Raw genomic sequence first — 12717 nt, forward strand, 5'->3', positions numbered from 1 at the left:
GTTGCATCGAGGTTGAGCAGTGGGAGGAGGCCGCGTCGTGGTGGCTAGAGCCGCTGAACATGGGTTGCTGGACTTCACGTAGTGCTGAACAATCTCAACGGTAACAGCTTGTTGTTACGGCTGAGGTCGTGAGATGGGGGTGGTGGCGCACAGTGGCGCTTTAAGGTTTTGATAGGCACAAAGATGGACCTAGTCTTAAAAATCATTGCTTTGGTGATGGTAGTTTACGTGAGATGGAGGCTGGCAGTTTTAGGGTGAAAACGGCAGCAACATGGTGGCTGTAAAAGGAGACGTTGCTGCTGGAATTCATTGTGGCTAGATTGTGGGGTGGTGGAAACTTACGGAGAAATAGAGGAGTGAGAGAGAGAGTTTGTGAGGGAGTGTGGCACAGTAAAGGCGGAGGCAATTGTGGAGAGAAAAAACTGGAATGGAGTGGTGTGAATGCGAATGAGATGGTGAGAAGAAAATTGACGGGAAGTCAACAAACACAGGGAGGATAAAACTGAGAAACCATCAGGGGTAAAAGGAGAGGGAAAAGAGAAGAGAAATTCGCTCATCAAAACGATGTCGTTTTACAAGCAATTCGGGCTCCTCCGCGAGCTTGGGTGTTATATATACATACATACATACATATATATATATACATACATACATATATATATATATATATATATATTACAATCCTCCTTATTAATACATTTTAATATGATATAGATCAAGGTTTTGAATACCTTGTCGTACCGGCCGCTATTTACCGTGCCGAAATAGGAACCGGCATGAGAGAAATAGGTGTTTCGTATCGGATCAAATACTGGCCATTTCAGTGCGTTTTGATCAATACCGGCTACTTTTCGGTGTACCGACCGATTTTTAGTGTACCGGCTAAAATTTTGTATTTTTTGTGTCTTCATAATTTCCACTCCAATTCTTACATTTGAAGACGATTTTCTTAATTTTTTTTAATCCATTTTTTTCGAGAACTGGAAATCAAATCCCTACTCCTCTTTTCGTGATAAAAATGAGTGATTTTTTTTTAATAGTTAGATTGAGAACTTAGAAATATTATTAATTTTTATAATTATATGTTTTAACTTTTTAAGACTTACATTGATATTAATTAATTATGGAAATCAAATCCGATACCTGAGTTATAATTACTTGTTCTCCTATTAGAAATATTATTGATTGAGAACTTGTTAAGGTCATAACAAGTAATAAGTAAGATTCTCATATAGATATGATTCTAACCGAATTATAATTATTATATTATTTTCGTTATGATTTATAATTTGTTTCATTCAAATATTTTTAAAAAAATCCGATTTTTAATATATTTTTCTCTAATTTGATTCATTACGATAAAATGAGTGAGGAATTATTAAGATCTCATAATTACATCTCGATATGGTGACTTACCCAAATGAGATGGGCCTGAAATGACGGGCCTACACTCTGATGGGCCCGATCCACATATTACTCGAGAGAAAGCTATAAAGTTTAAACACGCTTTGGGTATCAGATAGCTTGGATTTTTTTAATTTGATTTTTAATTTATAGAAAACAAAATTAAATGACGTGGCCCAGTAGTTGTTTCCAAATCTCTATTATAAAATTAATTTTGTTTATTATTATTGAATTTATTATGCAAACCGGAAAAACTGCACAAAAAGTAACATGACCTAAACTAAATCCTCCTCCTAATAGTAGGATTTAGAACGGGGCAAATAAGGCAAACAGAAACCTGACATCTGCTGCGTACTCTGGTCGAAAGAAGTTACATCACAGTTAGCTTTCGGGCTCGTCTCTTTTTGTGCTCTCTCTCTCTCTCTCTCTTTCGCTGTGCTCCGGTGGTGAAGGCTCTGCACCATCTCATCTTCGGTCAATCCCTGCTCCTTACAACATTCCCGTTAGGAGGTACTCTTGAAAGCTTTTTCTATGTTTTTAGATAATTGTATAAAGTATAGCATCTAGCGGATTTGTATATATAATTTCTACAGCATTTTATTTGCTCAATATTGTTGTGACTTTAATATCTTTTTGCTTTTTCTAAAAAAAATTGCTTTTTATTATTTGCTTTTCGTGGTACGATAGCTTGGTCTTTATTTATTCTAGTGGTTATTTTATTTTATTTTATTTTTAAAAAAAAATTTATGTCTCAGTTGGTCTGAATGTGGGGATGAGGGCTTCTTCGTTTATCGATATATCTTGTTTCCTCAAATGGTTTTTGTTTAATTATTGTTTTTGAGATCGCTTAGGGTTTAGTTTTTGGGTATTGCTTTGTTTGGATGTAGGGAATGTACTGGTTTTATTTCGAGGATCTAAGTTTTTTCCCAAATGTTTGCGCCGAATTTTGCGATGTATTCGAAACCTTTCAGATCATGAAGCCACAAATTGTCTGGTTCTCAGTTTTTTTATTATTCATTTTTCAAATTTTAGTTTTTGACTGATCTTTACCTTCGGGTTTCTACGAGAATGTGTCTCTATAATTAGCAAAGCCTGGATCTTTGTCCCCTCAAAGAATGCGTTCGGGTTATATAACTTGCTCTTTTCGCTGCGGTGTCAATATTAATAGGCCATTTATGTCGGATGAATGAATAGCATTTTTCTCCGTGCTATTATAGTTTCTTCCCTTGTTTCTTTCTGCAAGTTTCAATTTCTCCCTTATTCTTTCTTCTTTTGGATTTTTTTCCTTACCTTTTGTTTTTTGTTTTTTTTTTTTTGGTTGGGGGTCAGCATCTTCGATTATGAGCATTCGAACAAACAACTCGATTAAACTTAAGGGGTCAGCTGCATTGATCCGCTAACGAGACTCAGTTCTCTCCAGTCTCCAGAGCCATGCATATAGTAAAACCAACATATGGATAAATGGTTCTAAAGGCCCCTAGTTCTTGAAGTAGTGTGTTTGTTTGGAGACTGTAATCTTTTTAAATCCGTAAGTGTCCTGTTATGCACCCACTAGGTAGAATTCACTCTTGAAAATTAGTTTACAAGGAAAAGGTGCCTGGGGGCTTATAAACCATCAACCAATCTTATACTTAGTTGATGTGGGATCGTAACAACCACCACGCTTCGCAGCCGACATCCACGGCAGTCCCGGCGGTCCCGGCGCTCACATGGGCTGGCTGTGTGCTAGGTCTTTTCCTAACTCTGGGCGAACACTGCCATGCCGGCATCACTTCGCGTACCGCACGATTGCAACCGTCGCAACATGGCCTTAGATGTAGGGTGGCTCTGGTACCATTTTTTATGAACCCACTAGGTAGAACTCACTCTTGAAAACTAGCTTACAAGGGAATGATGCCTAGGGGCTTATAAACCATCAACCAATCTCATACTTAGTCGATGTGAGATTGTAACATGTCCACTCACAACCATCCATGAACAAACTGTCGCAAGAGAGATAAAACTTCTCATGTATACTTCCTGTGTATTTGGGCTTTGCCTATTATTATGAATAAAACTTCTTGATTACTTATAAAAAAAAAAAAAAACAGCAGTCATCGTATTCATACTTATAGTTTGATCCTTACTTGGCCACAACTTTTCAACATCATTGTTTTGGAATGTTTAATGTGCAAAGATTTCTTTGTGATATTTTCAAGCCCATTGATTATTTAGGTTTTATTTTAACATTAGTGATTAAATTATGTGCTTAAGGCTTATTTGTCTCATTTATCTATTAGGCCTAGTTATTCCATTTTCTATTCTATTCAAATTTGTTAGTTCCAAAGGATGCAGAGAGAATTTTGAGAAACAATATTTATGTGGTGGTATTTTGGTAGAATGGCCTTACAAACAGAAAATCCTCCTACTACTCCCAGTGCCCAAGTGGTTGGAAATGCTTTTGTTGAGCAGTACTACCATATTCTTCACCAGTCACCAGAATTGGTATATAGATTCTATCAAGATTCAAGTGTGCTAAGCCGGCCTGATTCTAATGCCGTGATGACTTCGGTAACAACCATGCAAGTACGTTTCCTGTTTCACTGTCAACTGATGGCTTATAATTTTATTAGTGAACTAACCACAAGTACTTGTTGGAATCAATTCTTGTATGATAAATAGAGGAGCATTTATTCATTGCTCTTTATGTCACGATCGCCATTTTATGTTAGATATTAAATTCATCCAATGGTATGGAAAAGTGTTTAAGCGCTTTAGATATTTCGTAATTCATTTTGCAATATCATTGTACTACTTTTCGCATCAATCTGCAGATTTTGTTAGCTAAGGAAATTCATGGCATATAGTTGACTTCAAAATGCTCATGCCTGCATTAATTTCTAGGTGACTGACTTACATGAGATTCCAAATAATGTCCTAGTATAGAATAGTTTGGTGGTATACTGATATTACATTCAGGAAATATCATTTTCCTTGTAAATTATGGTTGTAATTTAATCTCTCTTTTTTAACCCATCCATGAGAATGCAACAAATGTGCTGGCAATTGTTTTTCGAATGATAATGTTTAACCCTTACACCAAAGTTAAGACTCTTGCAAATTCCTCCATGGCACACATCCATTTAGGATGATGATACTGACCATTGGTGCTGGTAACTAAAATTGTTGACAGTGTTAATTTGACAATTGTAGAGATGTAACATGGTATTGAATCTCCTTACACTTCTACATTTTTGTCAACCTTGATCATAGCTACTCTTTCTATCTGCATTTTCCTCATCTCTCTTTATACCATTCCCCCCTCCCAACCTCCCTCCATACTTTAAAAATATTAAAATGGCCTTTCTTGGAGCAGGGTATCAATGAGAAGATTCTTTCTTTGGATTACAAAGACTATAAGGCAGAGATAAAGACTGCAGATGCTCAGAAGTCTTACAAGGATGGAGTAACTGTGCTGGTAACTGGATGTTTAACGGGCAAAGATAACTTGAGAAGGAGATTCACGCAATCCTTTTATCTTGCTCCACAAGACAATGGATACTTTGTTCTTAATGATGTTTTTAGGTACATAGATGAGGATGAACCATTGGATGACCATGCAGTTAGTGGAGATAATGTGACAACTGGCCCCTTAACTCCTGACCATGGTAAGAACATGCTACTGAAATTGTTCATCTTTGTTCTTCCATTCTGACATTGCATCATAACTACTTTATCATTGTCTTAATGTTTTCATTTTTAATTTTTAATTTTTATTGTGTGCAGAGCCAACTCATATTTCTGATCCTCCTGCCATTGTTCTGGAAACTTCAACAGTGGAAGTTGATCAAAATGTTGCCGAGAAATCTTATGACCCGTCTGAGCAAGAGAGACACTTAGCTATTGGAAAAGAGACTGTCATGCCATCTCATTCTAATTCAAATGGTAATGATCTTTCCACAGCTGTAGAATCATCTTCTTCTTCAGGCCAGGATGATGCTCCAAGGAAGTCTTATGCATCAATTGTGAGTTCGTGGCCAAAGACTTTGTCTAGCAAGCATTGGCATAGAATTATCTCTTGAACTTGATTTTATGGTATTGTAGGTTAAAGTAACTAAAGGGAGTTCAGGGCCAACTAAAATTTATGTACCTACCAATACTTTAAAGGTGGCTCCTAAGAAAACCGAGAACCAGTCACTTGGGTCAGTGGTACCTTCTTCAGTTCCTGAACCATCAGCACCAAGCAGTGTTGGTACTCCTGAAAGTAGCAATACTCAAGATGAAGGTGTGTTTATATATATATCTCTTTGTTCTGTTTCTGTGCTTTTCTTATACAATACATGGTGATCTTCCCCATGAAAGCCCATGTTTCAGATTTGAAAATACATTTTCTAGGATGAAAAGCTTTGTGCATGATATGCATTAACTTGAAGATTGCATATAAGAGAATGCAATGGTGGGACTACTAGGGTCTATATGCTTGCTCCTAGGATTGAAGTCGTAGTGTCTGGTTTCTAGTTAACATGTTGCCAATTTTAATAACCACATTCCAATCCTCACAGTTGAGGGACACTCCATCTACATTCGTAATTTGCCCTTCGGTGTGACGGTTGAGCAGCTTGAATTGGAATTCAAAAAATTTGGACCGATCAAGCAAGGCGGCATCCAAGTTAGAAATAATAAGGTTTGTTTCAGATAAATAAATTGCCTAGAATACCCTTTCAGTTGAGCATTTCCTGACCTGATTTTATCCCTTCCCACCACCCTCCTGGCTTTGGGGCTGTGCAGCAGCAGGGATACTGTTTTGGCTTTGTTGAATTCCAGTCTTTGAGCTCCATGAATAGTGCAATTCAGGTATATCCCTTGGTAACCAACATTCCTTTTTTAATAAATTTAATTTTTATATATTAATGTTGAGATGTTTCAAGGTGATTCTTCTGCATTTTTCATCTCAGCTGCCATCAAACTCTAACACGACTTATTTTCCCCCCATTTTGGACATTCTTTCTAATCAAGTATGATATAGATAACAGCATACACACTTACAATATATATATATATATATATATATATATATATACAGCATACACACCATCATGCCTTTTATCAACCTTTGTGTGTGTTCTCTCGCTTTTTATTGTTACAAATTTGAGTATGCCGCTATTCTCAATTAGTTTTGTTCCTTGTTTTGATGTATAATTAGTTGTGAATGCTTCAACCATGTATAGTCTAAACTCGAGACATATAACAGTGGGTTTTAAGTCCATTTAACGGTGTAATGTTATATTTCAGGCTTCATCAATCACCATTGGGGGCCGTAAGGCTGTCATTGAAATAAAGAGAACTACCACTCGAGGTAATTGGGAAGCAACTGTCATATGAGTTCTCTTCCATTGACTGAATCATTAGGAACTAAATGATGATAATTACTGTTTGACTGTTAAAGAGACTGCATAGAATTTGGGATGGTCAATCTCCACGCTTGGTTGACATTGTAGTGCATGTTCTTTGTTCTTGCAGTTGATAGTAGTGGAAGAGGTATCTTCTCTCCTGGAAGGGGAGGTTACCGTAATGACAGCTTCAAGAACCGTGGGAATTATGGTGGTGGCCGGGTTTTTGGTAGAAATGAGTATGGAAGCCGGAGTGATTTCTCTGGTCGAGGGAGGTTACGGGGTGATTTATCCAGTCGAGGGAGGGGCCCTACCGGGCGCGGTGAAGGTTATCAGCAAGGCAGAGGGAGAGGAGGCCGTCCCATTGGACCAAATCAGAATGTTTCCTAATGAAACTCTAGGGGGTGAATTTTGGGCATCTATTTTTGAAAACATTGTTTCTATGGTCAGTATCAAAGAAGTGTAAGTGATCTAATCTGATGAGATAATTTAACTTTTGGGACCTGAGTTTGAGTGAATGTTGAGATGTAAAGGCTCTTTGCAGTTCAGGGTGTTATTTTTATTTTTATTCTAGTCCATTAGCAAGTGAATAGGGGAACAGTTCTGTCACTTTTTCTCCCATTTAGTACAAATGTAGTCTTGCAGAATCTTCAAGTCATCCTCCAGCTCCATAAACAACAAAGAAAAGAAAAAACCTTGATGTTACTCCAATGGAAGTTGCATAGTGGTAGTTTTTGGTAGTTTTATGTAATGGAAGATCTTAACCATCGAGTAGTTGGAATGTTTCTCAATTTCTTTCGAACGCAGCATACAGTGGAATGATTGGCCAGAATTTTGTCGAAAAAACATCTTGAATTGATGAATTTAGACACCCAACCTAAACAAATTATTGCATCTTTCGTTGTCTATGAATTGGGATGTGAAGGAGGGGGTCTGTGCAGATTCATGAGATTGGGGTGATGCTATATATAATCTTGCAGTCCATGCGATTTCCTTTTGGAAAAAAATGAGGTCACTATTAAATAAATAAATGTTTTCATGTAGATTTTAGTTTTACCTATTTTTTTCAAATAGAGTATGCGATGACTGAATATTTTATGATTATAAATATAATTTCTTATATTTAAATAATAATTTGGTCTCTTATGGTTTATGTAATTAGTATATGCAGAAAGCTCAATACTCCTCTATTGCTTATCAAAAAGAGAAATGGAATAAATATAAATTATTAGGAAGTAATACGAACGGTGTCATGTTTTTATCCCATGATAAAATATTACCTCATTAAGATTATTTATAGAAGAGAAGTGTTATAATTACAAAATAATTTTATAAAAATAAATTTATAAATTTATATGACTTTATATAATACGTTAAATTTATTTTATAATAAAAATAATTTTATAATCTAATATATTATATTAAATTCACGTCAATTTATAAATTTATTTTTATAAAAATAATTTATTTTTATAGAGCAACATGTTCGGTTTGAGATAAGATCTAAGAGATTTTGTTTTTATAATAATCAAAATATTTACTTTATGATACTCGATAATGAGAGTGTAAATAATATATGAGACCACATTTTTTGTGAGTAAATTATTATTATTTTTTACAATAATGTTATATATAATTATAGAATATATAAATATTATGCAGTTATTTTAAAAATAAATAAAAATTATTATTAAAAAATTAATTTTTTTTCTTGTAAATTTTATATTTATTTAATTTTTTTAAAATAACTATTTACCTACAACAGTTACTATTTCTCTATTTTTTGTAAGGATCAAGACAAGACAATCAACTTTTCTCCCCCACACGTCGTGGGACAGACATCCCTCAAAAAGTACCCGTAAGCTGTGTACACAAAGGCCTCATCGACACGTGGCGATAACCCAGATGACTCGTGAGAAGAAAAAAAACAAAAATAATTAGATAATAGAAAATTTCTATAGAAGTCCATATTTTACTCAATAATGCTACTCGTTTTCTTTCATTTTCTCACCATTCTAGCATGTTTTTTTAAATAATTAAAAACTCCATTTGTGAGTCACTCATTTGATATTTCGGTTAAGGGAGGTTGACATGATGACAATTAAAAAGACCATAAATAAAATTTTCTATTTTGACACACTTAAAATACTGCATACCCTCTCTAACTAATAAATGGAATTTTAATATTTTTTATAACTAACTAAAGTCTTGCAACAACATGTATATTTTTATACGAGTAATATTATATATAATTTTAAAATATGTAAATCTCACATATTTTTTTAAAAAAATAATATTTTTAAAAATTATTATTTTTATACAAATATCATATTTATTAATTTTTTTTTAAATATACAAAATTTACACGTACTGAAATTGCACTAACTAATTTATTAGACTGCACACCCAAATTAAAAAAAAAAAAAAAGTAGAATAACTCTAGATAAATAATTGTGCAACTTGATCCGGTTGGGCCCATGACACGACTGCCCGATCTCTGCCCTTTGATTTCCTTTGCGTGTTCCCCGGAGATTCTTTCGGCTCCTCTAAGGTACGCCATTCGTCCTTTGATGGATAAGTTTGGGACGTTCCTAGCCGTCGCTTGTAACCATACCTGTGGAAGTGACTCATCCCACGGCTTAGATAAGATGTTGGTCGGTGTGTGGGGTTAGCTTTTACAGACAACAATATATTCTGTTGTGATTTCCTATATCTATATATCTATTACAAATCAAGAAAAAAAAATATATATATATATATATATATATCTCTGCCTATACTTAAAATAAGTATAGTGCGTATAATGTTACTATTCATTACTGTTCATCGTGAACAGTAACTCTAAATCAGCCGGTTTTTTTTTAAATCTTATCTTATTACATTCATCAACTGTATGATGAACGATGAACAGTAAAGATTTTTTTTTATTCGTGTGAATGCCAATGTGCGACGTAATACCGCAATCGTGCATAGGGAATGAGAGAGAGGAAGAAAGAAAAAGTGGAAAAAATATTGATTTTTAAGTTTTAAATGATCAATAAAGAAGTTGTTTTTTTTTTTTCTTCGCATGTTTTTTTCGCATATCCTATTACTGTTTATTATATCATACACTAAAAATCAACTTTAATTTATACAATACTAATTTTTTATCATTAAATAAATGATGAAATTTTACTGTACATTTTTAAGAGAAAAAAACTATCTAATTAATTTGAATTTTTAATATAATTTAAATTTCATAATAAATGATGAACATAAATAAATAATAATTTTATTCTTATACATTAGACTATTTTAATATTTGAAATTACACTTTATTTTTTTCTTCAATTTGACAGATGTGGCAAACGTGCTTTTCTTTTATCAATTAGAAAATCTTACGCCATACAGGATTTTACACAAGTACCACTAATTTCAAAATAACCAAGCCATTTATAAAATACTAATATTTCATCATTAAATAAATAATGAAATTTTGTTAAATATTTTTTAAAAAGTATAACTATATAAATAATTAGAGTTTTAACATAATTTAAATATGATAATATTCTTAATTAACTAAAGAGAACTGCTACAATTAATAAAAAAGTAACCTGAAAATATGTCATGAATATGTATTTCATTTTTTTTATTTTTCTTTTCTTTTTTTCATGTATTTTTTTAATCATCATAAACATTTTTAAAAAAATAAAAAATTTACAACATCATTGGATCAGGAGGGAATTGACAATCTATCTCTTCTCAAACAAAATTATTGAGTTCGAGGAAGAGATTAATAGATTCTTAGGTTTTCATAAACTTTTATATATTTTTTAAAATATTATTTAAATATAAAATATTTTTTTATTTGTTAATCTAATCATTACAATTTTCTTAAATATAAATTTTTTAAATTTAAAACAAAAACTACATTAAAAAATTATATTTCAATAATATTTTAACTTTTATAATATTTTTATTTTAACTTTTTTTCTCTCATTTTCTACAATCAAATAAAACATTTTAATCCAAATAATTTTATATATTACTATTCACAAACCATGTCACTACTATTAATACATCGATCCAAATCATATCTAAGGATATGATGTCTACGTGTGTTGTTTTTTGAAAGACGAGGCTGCTGCTGGTACATTAAAATTTTTAAGATTTAAATCCAACCCTTCATTTTACCACTTCTCATTTTTTTTTCTTCGGTTGGATTGCTTCGATTTATGCAGTGAAGTACTATCACTATCACAAAAATTCTCCACATCTCTTTTCACTTGTTAGGTACAGAAATTGAGTTCATAAAAAAATTCTCTATATACTACTTATTTTACTTATGATTACGTTTTTTTTTTTAATCCAAAACATATTTATATTTTACAAAATAAATTATTTTTTAACTGGGCAAATGTGCCTCGCACATTACCCAACCGCTAGTATATCTATATATTTGTACCACAGTCTATAGATTGCAAAAGGAGTGAGGCTAGGGACCGGACAAGTGAAAAAGAGGGATTTATTCCCACCATTGAAATTTTGACACGTTTACATTCTAAGAAGAAAACTAAGGGTAGGTTTGGGGGGTGAGATGAGAATTTTGTGTTTTATTTTGAAGTTTAAAATATTAAGTTTTAATATTATTATTGTTTTGGAATTTGAAAAAGGTGTATTGGGATTTGAAAAAGTTGAATTGTTTATTATATTTTGTATGTGGATTTGAAAAAAGTGTAATGATGAAATGATATGAGATGAGAATTTTGTGTTTTATTTTTGGTCCCAAACCTGCCCTAAACCGCACATCAGTCGCTTGGCTCTTTCTTCCCTCTCCCTTTCATCATCATACAACTCTCATGAAGGTCAAATCTATTACCTTTCCTGGATAATAAACAATCTAAGAAGCAAGATTTTGTATGATACCCACCCACCTTAATTCATGACTATGTAAAGATCGAAAGCTACAAGATTCTTGACAGGAGAGAGAGCTTGAGAGATTGAGAGGGGAGAGAGAGAGCTTGAGGATAGAGAGAGATGTGGGTGATTGCGTGATACTTGCTTATCTGGTGTACGATTCATGATTTCCTACTTATAATGCAAACGTATCAAAACTTTATTGAAAGATGTAAATCCTGCTTGTTCACCCATCTGGTTTGAAGTTAAACTCATTGCAAAGAGTATAAGAGAATAAACGGACTCTATAAAATGACACTCATGCTTTCATTGCTTTTGAAGATGGAGCCTATCACATTAGATTAAAGCTCAATTACAAGTCTAATCTCCTAAGAGCATTAGCAATGGTCTAACCAAATATCACTGCAAGTCTATAATTTAACTATATTTGTCAAAAAGCTTCTACATTCGACTAGCCAATGGTTCAAAGCTCAACATATGAGCTACAATAATTCTTAGAGGCTCTCTATTGTTGGTGAGTTATTGTTCACCCTCCATCATATTATTTTATTATTTTCATCAACCTCCAATCTATCTTTCCCTCGTTATTTTCTCTCTCTCTCTTCATCCTGAAAGCTACCCAACGTTATGTTGCCTCGCCCTTCTTCACCCACAAGCTTCCTCCTTCGTCCCCTTCTCTCCGTCGATCGTCTTCTTCACCATCGTCTTCCAGGCATGTGTTGGTAAGTCTCTCTTCCTTGCTCTTATCTCCCTCTTCTCTATGTATTTTCTCATTTTCTCATCTCCCTCTTCTCTTTTCCTTTAAAAGTTAAACACACGCTCTGGCCATTCAAACCATCTTTCATTGCCTCTTTTCCTTTCACAATCAAAGGAATGTGAATTGGTACTCTCTCTCCCTCTGATTTTAACTATTTTTGCATAGACCGGATCTCTCTATTTTTTCTTCTGAGTTTTCTCGTATCTATTTCTTCCTTTTTCTTCCAATTTTTTTTGTGGTTTCACAAGTCTTCAAATATCTTTTTCCCAGGTTAGTTTTATTAGATCTACA

The 12717-nt window shown here is 33.5% G+C and overlaps 1 protein-coding gene across 1 annotated transcript; it reads left to right on the forward strand.

The window, feature by feature from the left end:
• Positions 1–1702: 1702 nt before the first annotated feature.
• LOC108986460 (nuclear transport factor 2-like) lies at positions 1703–7431 on the forward strand. The gene is made up of 9 exons (XM_018959083.2): positions 1703–1914; positions 3783–3969; positions 4760–5051; positions 5170–5408; positions 5488–5668; positions 5946–6067; positions 6172–6237; positions 6676–6739; positions 6904–7431. The coding sequence occupies exons 2-9, from the start codon at positions 3784–3786 to the stop codon at positions 7161–7163; spliced, it is 1410 nt and encodes a 469-aa protein (XP_018814628.1). The 5' UTR covers positions 1703–1914; position 3783; the 3' UTR covers positions 7164–7431.
• Positions 7432–12717: the final 5286 nt, after the last annotated feature.

This window comes from Juglans regia, chromosome 10 (genome assembly GCF_001411555.2).
Source record: "Juglans regia cultivar Chandler chromosome 10, Walnut 2.0, whole genome shotgun sequence".
In the NCBI taxonomy this organism is placed as follows: Eukaryota; Viridiplantae; Streptophyta; class Magnoliopsida; order Fagales; family Juglandaceae; genus Juglans; species Juglans regia.

Bases quoted from the DNA above. Each gene is read 5' to 3' on its own strand.
- LOC108986460 (XM_018959083.2), top strand. From the start codon at position 3,784: ATGGCCTTACAAACAGAAAATCCTCCTACTACTCCCAGTGCCCAAGTG. The intron at 5,409-5,487 runs GTGAGTTCGTGG...ATGGTATTGTAG, and splicing joins GGAAGTCTTATGCATCAATT to GTTAAAGTAACTAAAGGGAG. The intron at 5,669-5,945 runs GTGTGTTTATAT...CAATCCTCACAG, and splicing joins TAGCAATACTCAAGATGAAG to TTGAGGGACACTCCATCTAC.